General features: G+C 43.2%; 1 protein-coding gene across 6 annotated transcripts in view; it reads left to right on the top strand.

Moving 5' to 3' along the window:
• The window catches only part of tent4a (terminal nucleotidyltransferase 4A), a 125,929-nt gene that overhangs the window by 71,805 nt on the left and 39,006 nt on the right, over positions 1-15,118 (top strand). For 5 of the 6 annotated variants that reach the window (XM_068058764.1, XM_068058774.1, XM_068058792.1 and 2 more), the window contains exons 3-5: positions 2,705-2,751; positions 7,151-7,271; positions 7,357-7,464. In XM_068058764.1, the coding sequence (XP_067914865.1) occupies positions 2,705-2,751; positions 7,151-7,271; positions 7,357-7,464 (276 nt within the window). The remainder of the gene's footprint in view (positions 1-2,704; positions 2,752-7,150; positions 7,272-7,356; positions 7,465-15,118) is intronic. The other variant, XM_068058782.1, reaches the window with a different exon arrangement.

Here is a 15,118-nt window from a genome sequence, read left to right on the forward strand (position 1 = left end):
AGTTCTTTGAGGGTATAACAAGCAGAGTGGATAAAGGGGAACCAGTAGATGTTGTGTATTTGGATTTTCAGAAGGCGTTTGATAAGGTGCCACATAGAAGGTTATTGCACAAAACAGGAGCTCAGGCTATTGGGGGTAATGTGTTGGCATGGATTGAGGATTGGCTAACGCACAGAAGGCAGAGAGTCGGGATCAATGGGTCTTTTTCAGGTTGGAAAGCCGTAACTAGTGGGGTGCCACAAGGATCGGTCCTAGGGCCTCAGCTATTTACTATCTACATTAATGACTTCGAGGAAGGGACAGAGTGCAGTGTATCCGAATCTGCTAACGACACAAAAATAGGTGGGAAGGCATGTTGTGATGAGGACACAAAGAATCTGCAAAGGGATATAGATAGGTTAAGTGAGTGGGCAAAAATTTGGCAGATGGTGTCCAATGTGGGAAAGTGTGAGGTAATCCACTTGGGTAGGAAGAATAAAAAGGCAGATTATTATTTAGATGGAGAAAGACTACAAAATACTGTAGTACAGAGGGATCTGGGTGTTCTTGTGCATGAAACACAAAAGGTTAGCATGCAGGTGTAGCAAGTAATTAGGAAGGCGAATGGAATTTTGGCCTTTATTGCTAGGAGGTTAGAGTTTAAAAATAGGGAAGTCCTGTTACAAGTGTACAGGGTGTTGGTGAGGCCACACCTGGAATACTGCATATAGTTTTGGTCCCTGTATTTAAAGAAGGATATACTAGCATTGGAGGTAATTCTGAAAAGGTTCACTAGGCTGGTTCCTGGGATGAAGGGGCTGTCTTACCAAGAACGGCTAAACAGGTTAGGCTTTTATTCACTGGAGTTTAGAAGAATGAGAGGTGATCTTATAGAAACATATAAGATTTTAAGCGGGATAGATGCTGAGAATATGTTTCCACTAGTGGGGGAAATCTCGAACGAGGGGACATAATTACAGAATAAGGAGGCATACATTTAAAACTCAGATGCAAAGGAATTTCTTCTCTCAGAGGGTGGTGAATCTCTGGAATTCTCTGCCTCAGAGCGTTGTGGAGGCTAGGTCACTAAATGTATTTAAGAAGGAGGTAGATAGATTTTTGAAATCTCGGAGTCGAGGGTTAGGCAGAGCAGGCCCGAAAGAGAAGTTGAGGACTGGGACAGATCAGCCATGATCTTATTGAGGCTTGAGGGGCTGTATGGCCTACTCCTGCTCCTATTTCTTATGTTCTTAGTTCTGTACCATCATCTACAAAGCATTTTCTGTGTTCTTTTGTATGTATTTCTAAATATATGTGTGTATATAAATATTCAAAGAAGCTGAAGTAAATTAGGTCAAGGAGTTGAATAGCTTTTCCAGATTCTGTAATTAAAATATTCCACAAACATTTGACTGCAGTCATAATATCAATACAAAATATTTGGCATTGTTTTTCCTTTTGATTTATAACCAATGAGTGTGACTACACTGAATGATCCATGTGACAAAATGGTGAGACTCTGCTGAGATGTTGTTCTATGATCATTGGTAGAAAAGTTTCCTAATAAGAATGCTGAATCTTAAAACTGAGAACTTACCAGTAGTATTTTGAGACAGCCAGTTAAAATTCCAGGAATTTGATTTTTAAAAAAAAAAGAGTTAAGGATGTCAAAACATGAAAAGCAAAGTTGACATTTTGGTTATTAAATTCAAAACTAGATTTGTGTAATTTTCTGCATTTTCCTACTCTTACATTGCCAAATTGTTAAACCAAACAGTTTGTAGTTCTTTTCACCTTTTCTGAAGGTAGCTTCTCATAGAATGTCATGGTTTCATGGATGATAGCAGCTTGTAGCTTGGTTTTTTCTAGACGGTGTCAGACTCAAACTTTTCTTCACCTTAAATCGGCACGCATCAGGAGGATGGAAACCCTTCCTGCTGTGTGTATTCACACAAATTTCCCCCTTGCTTGACCAGGCATATGAAAGTCAATGATGGTGCCTTCAGTGAAATGGGTTAATTGTAGTACTGATCAGGACTTGATGCTACACTGCAAGATACATTTATTCACTGAGCTATAATGCACCAAAAAGCTTAAAAATAAATGCATTTGTTTCTAATCAATATAAAATCGCGTTCCAACTTGAAATTTTAATCCATTTATATTTTTGGTAGCTGTAACATTCCCATTGAAAATTTTTTAGTTTTCCTCAACAGTGTGGCACTGTGGCGCAGTGGTTAGCACAGCAGCCTCACAGCTCCAGCGACCCGGGTTCAGTTCTGGGTACTGCCTGTGCGGAGTTTGCAAGTTCTCCCTGTGTCTGCGTAGGTTTCCGCCGGGTGCTCCGGTTTCCTCCCACCTCCAAAAGACTTGCAGGTTGATAGATAAATTGGCCATTGTAAATTGCCCCTAGTGTAGGTAGGTGGTAGGAGAATGGTGGGGATGTGGTAGAGAATATGGGATTAATGTAGGATTAGTATAAATAGGTGGTTGTTGGTCGGCACAGACTCGGTGAGCCAAAGGGCCTGTTTCAGTGCTGTATCTCTAAATAAAAAAAATAAATAAAAGAAGTCTCTTTTCTGATCCATGAATTCACAGTGATTAGATATTGCACACTCAGTAAATGACATATAGCAAAATGACCAACTGAAATTTGTAGCTGTGTAGCCTAAATAATTAAATGCGATCTTTTGTACTGAATAATGCATGTATGTTTTGGCCACAGGTTCAGATTTTTGGAAGTTTCAGTACAGGACTGTATCTCCCAACCAGGTAGGTGAAAATGATTTACCAGTATTAGCATACTAGTAATCTCAAACAAATACTGCTAAGTTAAATGTACTGGTTAAGAATTTGAGGTTTTTTTTAAGCTGTGTTTCAGTGTGGTAAATTTAGTACCAACACCTAGGAAAGAAGAAAAAACTTACATTTATAAAACATCTTCAACTTTCACAATCTCAGTCCTACAGCACTTTAAAACTGATGAAGTTCTTTTACTTTTGAAGTGTACTCACTGTTGTAATACAGGAAATGTTGCGTCCAATCTGTGCACAGCAATGCCACACAGCAATGAAATAATGGCCAGATAATCTTGCTTTTTAATAATGTTGGGTAAGGATTAAATATTGGCCAGGTCACCAGGGAGATCCCCACTGCTGTTCTTTGAATAGGGCCATGTGCCTTTTTCTTAAAAAAAAAACACACGAGAAGGCAGACCGGGCTTGAATTTAACCTTTCATATGAAAGACGGCACTTCTGACACTTGAATGCAATGCTGCACTATCAGTCTAAATTATGTGCTCCAATCTCTGGATTGAAACTTGAACTGACAACCTTCTGAGTTGGGTGACAATGCTGCCACTGAGCCGCAGCTGACAAATAAACTAGTTGTATAAGCTTGTTCATAGGTTGTGTAAAATAATTGTAAGCAATTATGGGGACTCAGTTTTTCACTTGGTATGCTTTAAATTCTGGTACCATTTTCACTATTTTATTTATAAAGTACATTGAGACAAATTTCTTAGTGAAGGGCACTTCTATATTCATGCAAGGAAGGTAAAGGAATTTCATCTGTCTGATCAAATAAGTGTAGTTCAGGCTGTTTGAGTATTCTTGGTCTTTATATTTATGTTAAAGAATTGAAAGGCTGTATGGAGTGTGTATTTTACCAATTTGTTGAATCCTGTTTTTGATTAGTTTTTTTTTGCTTAGAGAGGAAGATAGGTTAGAAAGAAATGAACTAAAAGCTTAATTTGTTCAACAAGATTAGGTTCTCTATGTAGCTTGGCGAAACTGAGGAGCATATGCACATCAGATTTCAGTTCTGCTTGGTTTCCAATCTGAATTTGCAGAATGAGGAATTATGCCTAGGTGTCTGTGGCTGCTTTCAAAGGACATTGGTAGTGGCCTGGCAAAAGATCATGCACTTTCCCATATGGTTGCAAAGATGTTGGGAGCTATATCACAAAAGTGATAAAACTTTAAGGTGGGAAATCGATTTGCTCACAGCAGCAGCAATGTCAAAGTTAATTGTACAATGCAGTCATTTAGTTAGTTGTCATTCATTCCATTGTGTAAGGCCTCTTGGACAACACCCTTGAGTTCCTCATCACTTGTTGGCTATAATATTGACTGTTGTCAACATGTGCAAGATGTGTTTTTAATTTTAGATATTTTTCTTGTATACTGTAAAGTAGTGCTAATTTGCAACATTTGTTCTCATTGTAATTTCTGGCTTTTTGAGAGTTCTGGGCTGGGTAGGCTTTCCTTTTAGATGAGATGAAGTCTTAAATAATTGTGTGAATAAAGCTCTTTTAATCTTGCCGTGCATCATGCTGTTAAATAACATCATTGAACACATTCATCATGCAAGAAAACTTGCAAGATAGTTACCTGATCTACAATACTGAAGTGTATCCTAGGGCCTGATGTAGACATTAGGGGTTCCCTGCTGCTAGGATTTTGCAAGTACCAAGTACATGCTGTTCTTTTGATGGACACCTTTCTTTGGCCTCCTTATCTCGAGAGACATTGGGTAAGCGCCTGGAGGTGGTCAGTGGTGTGTGGAGCAGCGCCTGGAGTGGCTATAAAGGCCAATTCTAGAGTGACAGGCTCTTCCACAGGTGCTGCAGAAAAATTTGTTTCTCGGGGCTGTTGCACAGTTGGCACTCCCCTTGCGCTTCTGTCTTTTTTCCTGCCAACTGCTAAGTCTCTCCAACTCGCCACACTTTAGCCCCGCCTTTATGGTTGCCCGCCAGTTCTGGCGATCGCTGGCAACTGACTCCCACGACTTGTGATCAATGTCACAGGACTTCATGTCGCGTTTGCAGACGTCTTTAAAGCGGAGACATGGACGGCCGGTGGGTCTGATACCAGTGGCGAGCTCGCTGTACAATGTGTCTTTGGGGAACCTGCCATCTTCCATGCGGCTCACATGGCCAAGCCATCTCAAGCGCCGCTGACTCAGTAGTGTGTGTAAGCTGAGGATGTTGGCCGCCTCGAGGACTTCTGTGTTGAAGATACGGTCCTGCCACCTGATGCCAAGACACCTTTACTAAGTGCCTTAAGCTTAAGCTGCTTATATGTAACGGATGCAATACATGCATACTGGACAGCAGTAATTGTCGTGGCCAGTCAGTCAAGGATGCTCTTGAGAAGGGCACCCAAGGAATAGTCTGCTGATTTACTGGCCTAGAATTCTGGGTTGCCTCATGAGCTGTAGTGTAGAATGATTGCAATCATGTTCTCAGGCAAGACCATATTTGGAAGTAGGTTGTACCTACTCTTTTTTTAAAAGCTGTGACAAGCAATGCAAAAGTATTCATACCATGCTTAGTACAATCACCAAGGCTCGGGAATGCTCATGTTGCTCTTAAGATGAGATCTCCTGTCCCCACAAGGCTTCAATTAGAGAGAAAAACATTCTGGAAGGAAGCAGGTGGTTCATAGGAGCAGAGAAATCTCAGCTGCATCTTGAAGGTGTTTGTCATAATAGCCACTTCCAGATACGAACAAATATGATGCCAGCACACTGTGCAAGGCCATGAGACATGGTGTTTGATTTTGAATGTGGGTTCCCAGCACAGCATTACATACATATTTTGGAGTTATTGATGGCAGCCATCTATGTTGTGCTCCATGCATGGCGAATTATACAATTCCTGCAGTTGATCCTCTTTGCAGTGGTCTGTGGCACTTTTTCATTATCCTGAGTAACTAGCAAAGGCAGGATAAATCATGCCTACCCTCTGGGCGTGGCTGCAGGTTATATGTTTACTTGAGTGGGGTTGGGGGGAGGGGAGGAGTGGTGCATGATCTGAACTACCATCTCCAAGCTGGCATCCCAATAGGAGATGGAGGCTGAATCCAGTGTCACAAACTCTCTGGAAGTCATTGCACAGTTCATTGTTTTGGTTCTCAACTACTTTGAGAACTAGGTGCAGATAATAGTTCTCAAAGTATAGACTAATAATGGTCCATCACATAAACTGGAGGGGAGAAGAATTAAGAAGTTTGATCCCTGATCTTGGGTGGACAGGTGTGCACATCAGGCACTGATCTAGAGGGATTGGACCTCATAGCAAGCATGCCGAGTGGGATGGATGCCATAATATGGTTCAGGTAGATGTTCTACCAGGAGCTTGCTCAGGCCATTTTCCAAATGTGGACTCATTGGGTATTTTCTAGAATAAGTTGCTTTTTGTCTAGAGCAGAGCCACTGAATTGGACTATTTAATCCTTTTTAATAAGGGAGAATCATACATGTCCCCTTTCAATTTCCCCTGCAAATCCTTTGTCAAATTCAGAAGGAGAGCTCTCATCATTCTGTGCTGGCTCTGATCACTGATGAGCTTGAAACAATCCTATATAGTGAAAATTACAGATTGAGTCAAATGGGCAGATCAGGCATTAGAGATTGCAACACTTCTGCTTGATAGCATGGTTTTTGAGAGCCCCAGGCTGGAAGCTTCCAGCAGTTGGTTGACTGGCAGGCTGGATTCCAGGAAAGCATCCATGTTGAAAATGTGCAGTGCCAAATGAAACCACTTGATTCACCTAAAGTTGGAACCACCATTCCAATCTCTTGCTGTATCATGTATTAGCCCTCCTCACGTATTTCAGGTGCTGCGAGTTGAATGCCTAGCCGAGTGTCCTGAGAGTTTCCATTACTGCTATCGCAGCTTATCAGACTGCGAAATGTAAAGTTAGGGAGCACTCCATGCTGATAATCTGAAGAGGTATCTGGAAGCCAGCACCCTTTTGCTCTTCCGGTTGTTCCAGCGTGGGATTTGGATCTGGCTTTAAATAAGAAATCCTGTGCTGTTCCCATGAGTTCTTCAGACTTCAAACTGTTATTTAAAACTACCTCTTCCTGGCTCTTGTTTTGATCTAATCTATCAAAAGACCCATTTGATAATGGGAGGGGGAAATAGAGGAGAAGGCAAGAACTAACTTGTTCACAGTTTTAAGTTCAATGGTTTTAATAAAAATGGATAATAGATTAAGAAGGCATTTGTAACCAATTTATTTTTAGCCATTATTGATCAGGAAAAGAACTATTCATTTGAGCCTATGGTTTCCAGCTGGATGGTCTTGACAAAAATTAACACTTTTTTGACCTGCAATTAATGGGCATTGTGGTAATTTTTTCTTACTGTCTTTTGCTTTACAGTGACATAGACTTGGTAGTTTTTGGGAAATGGAAGAATCCACCTTTACAGCTATTAGAGCAAGCACTACGAAGACAGAATATTGCTGAGCCACATTCTATTAAAGTACTTGACAAAGCTACAGTAGGTTAATCGGAAGAATGTCTAATCTTTTTAGAACTATTTACTTCAATGTGATACTTGATTCAAAAATTTCTCAACTTTATAGGTACCAATTATAAAGCTGACTGACCAGGAGACAGAAGTCAAAGTAGACATCAGTTTCAATGTAGAAACTGGTGTGAAGGCAGCTCAATTTATCAAAGACTTTGTTAAGGTAAATATGACAATTATATTTTATACATATATACAACACACATGTAACAACATCAGATTCATTTTCATTTGATAAAGAATTAGGCTGTTAACTGAATAAAGAAGTTTTAATAGTGTTCTGTTTGAGATTTTAGTTCCTGAGCAGCTGGTGATGATTTAAGTGCTGGTGTATTGTGGCACAGGTTTGGAATGTTTACGTTTTGAAATTTTCAAATTTTATTAATATCAGTAACCAAAATATGAAATGTCCATCAATTATGAAAATGGGTAATAGGAATTGCATGATTTATAATTTTTCCCCCACAGGGAATATTAGTGTATATACAATAAATTGTTGGGCATACTACCTCTAAATAAAAGTCTCACCAGGGACAGTTTACTTGGGGCAATGCCCTTTCTGCATCATTCTATTGTATGACTTTCCCTTCCCACATATATTTATCCCAGCCAGGTCAGGTGCCTATCTGACTTGATTTTTGTCCGTAATAGTTCTTTATGTAAAGAAATACTAATGTTCCAGGCTTTTGCCCAGAGACATTTTCCATTATTCCTTTTCTCCACTTGGATCTGTCAGATCCTAGCATCAAGTTTCCGGAAGGCCTTGAATTTGTGTTGCTGTTTTTGCTGGCAAACTGCAGTTTGGCTGTTTATTTTGCACAGACTTCAATGAAAGACCAAGAATCGCCAGCTGGTAACCTGAATAGTCAAAAGCAGGGTTGTTCTGTTCACTGTATATTCCAGGTGGTGTTATAAGTCTTCCATAGAACTGTTTAACTCTGATGTACACTAACCATTTTCCTTGTCCAACATGCTGCCCACTGTAAAGTCCCTTGAAAATAGCACCTGAATGCACATTTTTGTTCTATGTAGTTGTGTGTGTGTTAGCCTCTTTACTAAATATGTGACTATAATAATATGTATACGTTTAATTTGTATACATTGTAATCATTGTTTACAATACCTTGAGAACTTGCATGTGAAACTAAGACCAAATATATTACAGTCTGGTTTAATTACTGTAATCATTATGATCATAAACATCCTAGGTACCTGTTAGTGCTTTGTTATCTGATCATTGTAGGTGAGTCTGTTCCATATACCAGATCTAGTCATTCGTCTGAAAATATGTATAGTATACGAGCAAAGTTGCAGAGACTGTGATTGTAATCTCGCCTCCCTCATCTGATGGCAGAAAGGTTAAGTTTGCTTCACTGGGGTTCGATGGTTTTTACAGATACATCCATATTAGCTGATCACTTTGGGCTACCCTATCAACATATTTAAGAGATGGGAGTTAACTTTCAAATTTATCGAGGAAGGAAAGTATTGGATCAGCCGCCCAGTTTTTACCACCGCACATTTTCCTTTCCATTGTTGTGAAGGAATCAGAAGAGGTGGATTCTGGGAGTCATTGTGGTAGATGTAAAAGAGCACGTGTACCAACTTGGAGCAAATCTTCAAGTGCACAAGGAAAACATAAATCTAAGCTCAAGTCTAATACCAAAGTAGGAGAAAAACAAAGTAAAAATGTTACAAATGTAAATGGGGAAAGGTAAAAAATAATGGAGCTTGCATTAATGCAGAAGTCTGACAAATAAAATTGGGCATGTTCACGTTGGGGGTGGGGGGAGGAAATGAAGTTGAGAGGCGGTTGCTTTTTTTTTCATCTTATCCAGAACAGTAGAACTAGAAGATAGGGACTGTGCTTGTAATGGGAGGATAAATTCAAAACTCATCTGTGGAGGCACTGTTTGTGAGTGAGTGAGAGTGGTAAATCTATGAAACGGTATCCTGCGGAAGACGGTGGCAGTTAGTTGTGTTGAGTCATTCAAATGCAAATTAGATTATCTAGATTGGAAAACATTATAAGAGTAATTTAAAATCTAGCATATGGTAAATGTAGCATGATTGAAGGAGTAAGTGGCTTTAGGCTCATAGTTCCCATAGCTTTCCACAACTCAGTTTCCTTCCCTCATGTTTGAATCTGTTGCAGACGAATTGATAAGAGATTGATTATCATTATGATGACCAATATGGGAAGCTAGATGGACCTTGGGAATTGTTAGATAACTAAGACTGTGTTCCTATGTAAACATCGTGAATATCTTGGACTTCTAAGAAGATATTGTAGATTTGGGAGCTCCATAAGGCATAATTTATTTGGCTAAAAACAAAATATAGCAGATGCTGGAAATCTGAAATAAAAACAAGAAATGCTGAAAATACTCAGCAGGTCCGGCAGCATCTGTGGAGAGAGAAGCAAAGTTAACGTTTCAGGTCAGTGACCCTTCATCAGAACAGAATTAATTTATTTGGATTTTCATGAAGATTTTCATGTTCGACACCAAAGACTGATAGTTAAATCAAAAGCCACGGGATGGAATTTTCTGGGCTCTGCAAGAGCAGATTTGGTGGCATGTGGGGTGATTCAATTAAGTGGGAGGTGTTTCTTTTCAGATTCCCAATGGCGGGATATTTCAGAGCAATTAAGTCGACGGCATGTTTGCAGCGTTCCGGGGTTCCTCCCGCGCGGTGGCAGATTGAAACTTTGCATTAATTTATTTGCCATGTATACTGATTACCCTACACTTAGTTACAATTACAGTGTAGGTGCGAGAACACAGCCCTGAACAACGTGAAACAGGGCTGTGTTCTCGCACCTACACTGTTTGGGATTTTCTTCTCCCTGCTGCTCTCTCACGCTTTCAAGTCTTCAGAAGAAGGAATTTTCCTCCACACAAGATCAGGTGGCAGGTTGTTCAACCTTGCCCGCCTAAGAGCGAAGACCAAAGTATGGAAAGTCCTCATGGAACTCCTCTTTGCTGACGATGCTGCATTAACATCTCACACTGAAGAGTGTCTGCAGAGTCTCATCGACAGGTTTGCGGCTGTCTGCAACGAATTTGGCCTAACCATCAGCCTCAAGAAAACGAACATCATGGGACAGGACGTCAGAAATGTTCCATCCATCAATATCGGCGACCACGCTCTGGAAGTGGTTCAAGAGTTCACCTACCTAGGCTCAAATATCACCAGTAACCTGTCTCTTGATGCAGAAATCAACAAGCGCATGGGAAAGGCTTCCACTGCTATGTCCAGACTGGCCAAAAGAGTGTGGGAAAATGGTGCACTGACACGGAACACAAAAGTCCGAGTGTATCAAGCCTGTGTCCTCAGTACCTTGCTCTACGGCAGCGAGGCCTGGACAAAGTATGTCAACCAAGAGCGACGTCTCAATTCATTCCATCTTTGCTGCCTCCGGAGAATCCTTGGCATCAGGTGGCAGGACCGCATCTCCAACACAGTAGTCCTCGAGGCGGCCAACATCCCCAGCTTATACACACTACTGAGTCAGTGGCGCTTGAGATGGGTTGGCCATGTGAGCCGCATGGAAGATGGCAGGATCCCCAAGGACACGTTGTACAGCGAGCTCGCCACTGGTATCAGACCTACCGGCCGTCCATGTCTCCGCTTTAAAGACGTCTGCAAACGCGACCTGAAGTCCTGTAACATTGATCACAAGTCGTGGGAGTCAGTTGCCAGCGATCGCCAGAGCTTGCGGGCAGCCATAAAGGCGAGGCTAAAGTGTGGCAAGTCGAAGAGACTTAGCAGTTGGCAGGAAAAAAGACAGAAGCGCAAGGGGAGAGCCAACTGTGTAACAGCCCCGACAACCAATTTTTTCTGCAGCACCTGTGGAAGAGTCTGTCACTCTATTATTGGCCTTTATAGCCACTCCAGGCGCTGCTTCACAAACCACTGACCACTTCCAGGCGCTTACCCATTGTCTCCCGAGACAAGGAGGCCAAAGAAGAAGTAGTTACAATTAAGTCCTACCTGCTAGATTAAATGAACGGTGAGTGCTATTCCGGTGCCACCCGGTTCAAAGTGGCATGCAACAGTTGGCTTTGTGCAGTTGAGTCTCAGGTCTGTGTTCTCTGTTAAAGTCATTGGCAAAACAAATACCAGCATTGGAATGGATGTTTGCCTCCAGGCCAGCATTGGAATGGATGTTTGGCTGCGGGCTCGGCATCAGCAAGGGTGATTCTTCTCGGGATGGCGGCGATGGCATTGATGGGGAGGAGTGGTGGGATGCGGTGCTGTACATGGAGGAGAAGGGGAGCATAGTCGGAGGAAAAGGTAGGGTGATTGGGTGCATGTAGGAGCTGGGGAAGGAGTGGTGGAGCATCCAGGGCATGTAACGGTTGTATTTGCTGCTGAAGCTGGATGTGGGCGGCTGTGGAGATGATGGGTTGATTTGAGGATTACAGTCAGCAAATAGTCAGGAATGGCCTAAAGGGAGAGATGAGCGCTGTCAGTGTCGAGGACCTGTGGGGCAAATTCAGGGTACTGGCTGGCAGAGGAAATGGTTCCAGGCAATGGAGGCAAATGAATTCTGGTGGGGTGGGGGGAAGGTCATGATTTATGGTTGGGTATTCTGCAACAAAACAGGGAGGGGAACTGGTCACCCCAGCAATAATAATAAGGTTGATTTGAGGAGGACCAAGGATTAGAGTCAGCATGTCATTGGTGACGGGAGTAGGAAAAGTGGGGAAGGGATGACATGAATAAATTGATTGACATTGCATGGTAATGAGGGGAGGTTCAACGGTAACAAAGGGAAGGGTAACAGTAACATTGAGTGGGTAAGGCTGATGGGGTCAGGCTGGAAGGTGGGGAGACTTGCCCTAAATTCTACGCACACCATTTTCTCCAACGAGAATGCAAACCATGTGGCCACGCAAGGCTTGCAAGGAGACAAACTATAGTGGGTGTGTCTTTTACCTTGCTGCAATTCTAAGGCACATAAAAGAGAACTGCTCATTGCCTCGATGTTTCAGCTCACTGGCAACAGAGGACTGAATTGGAACGTTCTGCTTGTTTTTTGTTCCGAAAAACCGCAGCGACGTAGGACTTATACACCCAATTTGTCTAGTACCATGGGAAGAGCAGCAGTGGGAGTGACTGAGGAGGGCTCTTTTCCCTCAATGCATGATGCCTGAATGCCAGCACCAGGCAGAGCAAGAAGGTGAGGATGCTCCGAATGATGACATCCAGGAACGGCATTATCGAAGCTGGGCACTGGCACATCATCGCGTCCTCAAATGTCAGAGAGGCAACGCCGGAAACACCTAAGGGCGTCACGTGAAATGGTCACAGAAATTTGTAGGATCTTGCCCATTATCTGCAACGGCTTGGCTTTGATGGGAATCCCACGTCAGTTGCCCTCAAGGTGACTGCTGCATCAATCTTTTTGCTCGCGGGTCCTTCCAAGGATCCACGGGCAACATGTATCATATTAAAGTCTGTGACCCATAGACGCATCAAAGAGGTGACCAATGCCCTTTTTCGACATGCCAATAATTTCATCTACTTACTGAGGACAGCCAAGCAGCAAGGTCTGCGGCCTTCGGCGCCATCGCTGGGTTCCCTAGAGTGCAAGAGGTGGTCAACTGTACTCGTGGCCATTAGAGCTCACTGGGACCAGCCTGCTTTATTTGTGAATCACAAAAGCTTCCAAACTGTGGCTTGCAAACACAGGAGAAGAATAATGTATGTTTGTGCACATTTCCCAGGGAGCTGTCATGATTCATACATTCTGAGGAACTCACAACTGCCAGGAGTTTTTGAGAAACCAGCGGAAGTGGATGCTGGGTGACCAGGGTTACACTCTTTGTACATGATTGATCACAACAGTGCGGCATCCCCAAAGCACTGCTGAAGAGAGGTACGATGCTGCTCACACATCCACCAGAGCCATCATCGAACACACTGTTGGCATGCTGAAAATTTGCTTCCACTCCCTTGACCCGTCTGGAGAGGCTCTTCAGTATGCGTCACCGAGGGTGTCACGAATAATCGTTGTCTGCTGTGCGTTGCACAACCTCGCAACTGGAAGCGGCAACATTCTGTAGGTGGTAAGCACCAGTCCTCAGATGAGGAAGACTGAAGAGGATGAGGAGGAAGACAACAATGCCAACGATGCCGTTATAGATATGAGGACCGTGGAGAGACATGCAAGGGACATCAGGGAGAACCTCATTTGCATGTTTCAGCCAACAGTAAGCCACTTTATCAAGGAACGCTGGTAGGAGACTAATAAAAATTCCACACATGTTCACATACGTCTGAGGTCTTCTTTTAGATTACAGCAATGAATCTTTGTGACCGGCAGATGAAATCTTCTATGGGCTGCAATGAAACCTAAAACACACCACTTCAAGCAAAGTAAGGGTGTAACTGTAGAACTACAAATGAAAGGCATGTCGGTAGTGAAAAATGTGAATAATCATCAAACGACAAACAGCCATCATTGAAGACTGAAGGCTCAAATAGCAATGATAAATGGACACTGGACATTTTCTGAGATGCTTTGCAAGCATCAGTGCGTTCCTGCTATAGGCCTCCAGTGACCATTTCCTTTTCATCTGAAATCAAGCAAATGATTTACAAGAGTGCATCAAATGTTAAAGTAAATAAATATGTATTTAAACTTATGGAAGAGTTGCACAATATTTGCAGCACCCATCCAACCTTCGTGCTCAAAAGTGTTTTGTTTTGCATTTTCTCCTGCTATGTCTAGGTGCTCCCCTAACATTAGCAGCTGAGGTGGAGGCAGTCTGCTCAGTGCACTGCCCCAGTGCTGTGGATGACAGTGGCGGGCATCCTCTGGAGGAACGGGGCCTTGATGGCTCCATCCTTTTGGGGGTCTGCAGCAATGGTACTTGAGTATCAGCATTATGCTCAGCTGCTGGAGGTAAGGGAATCAATGTTGGGGTGGGAGGGGATTGTGGCATGGAGGATGAGATGCTGCATACCCTAAGGTTGTCCTGACAGGAAGGCCCTGGGGCAGCTGGCACGCACTCCTCCTCCAATGGGTGCATGATGGCACCTGCTTGTCTCTGTGAGGAGAAGGAGCACCAATAGGGAGGTCCAGGTTCTTCATCTCCCTCTTGTTTATACTCTCCTGAATGCAGCCTATGGCAACAGTGACAGAGTGCAGGTCAGATCATATATGGCTCGAGTGCTCAACCTGACTTGCCACGGAGCTAGTCAAACTCTCAACTGAGGAAGCCATATGCCTGGGATGTAACAGACATGGCCTGCATGGACTCCTCCATGCCATGCTCAAAGCCTCACATGACCTCAGGCATCTGACATATTTTCCACATGACTTTGCTGCACATCCAGCAGACTTCACATAACAAGAGGATCATCATGAGTGTGGGGCTGAGCAGGGGCCTGGCTCCGAGCAGTCCTCCGATTGTCAGGGAACCAGGCTGCACATGCTGCCTCAGCTGCTGGGATATGTTTGTGTTGTGCACACCAGATTGTGACCCAGATTTGAATCTTAAACTCCCCACAGACCATGTGGATGTATCTGCGCTGGCAGAGCTGGAAGAAGCGGCAGATGACTGTGCACCATATGGGGCATTGACTTCATCTTCCTCCCCAGAGGAGAAGTCCTGGGCCTCATGGCTTTCGGACACTTGAGTGCGGGCACATTAAGCATCAGCTGAGGATGAGTTTGCACACTTTCCTTTGGTGTGCACACAAGGCTGCAAGACTGAAGATAACACTTCATCGTTACGCCTTGAGGATCCTGCCTGGCCATCTGCTATTGCCCTGCCTCCCTCCTCTCTCGTAATTTCTGCAGC

The sequence above is a fragment of the Heterodontus francisci genome, chromosome 2 (genome assembly GCF_036365525.1).
Source record: "Heterodontus francisci isolate sHetFra1 chromosome 2, sHetFra1.hap1, whole genome shotgun sequence".
Classification (NCBI taxonomy): Eukaryota; Metazoa; Chordata; class Chondrichthyes; order Heterodontiformes; family Heterodontidae; genus Heterodontus; species Heterodontus francisci.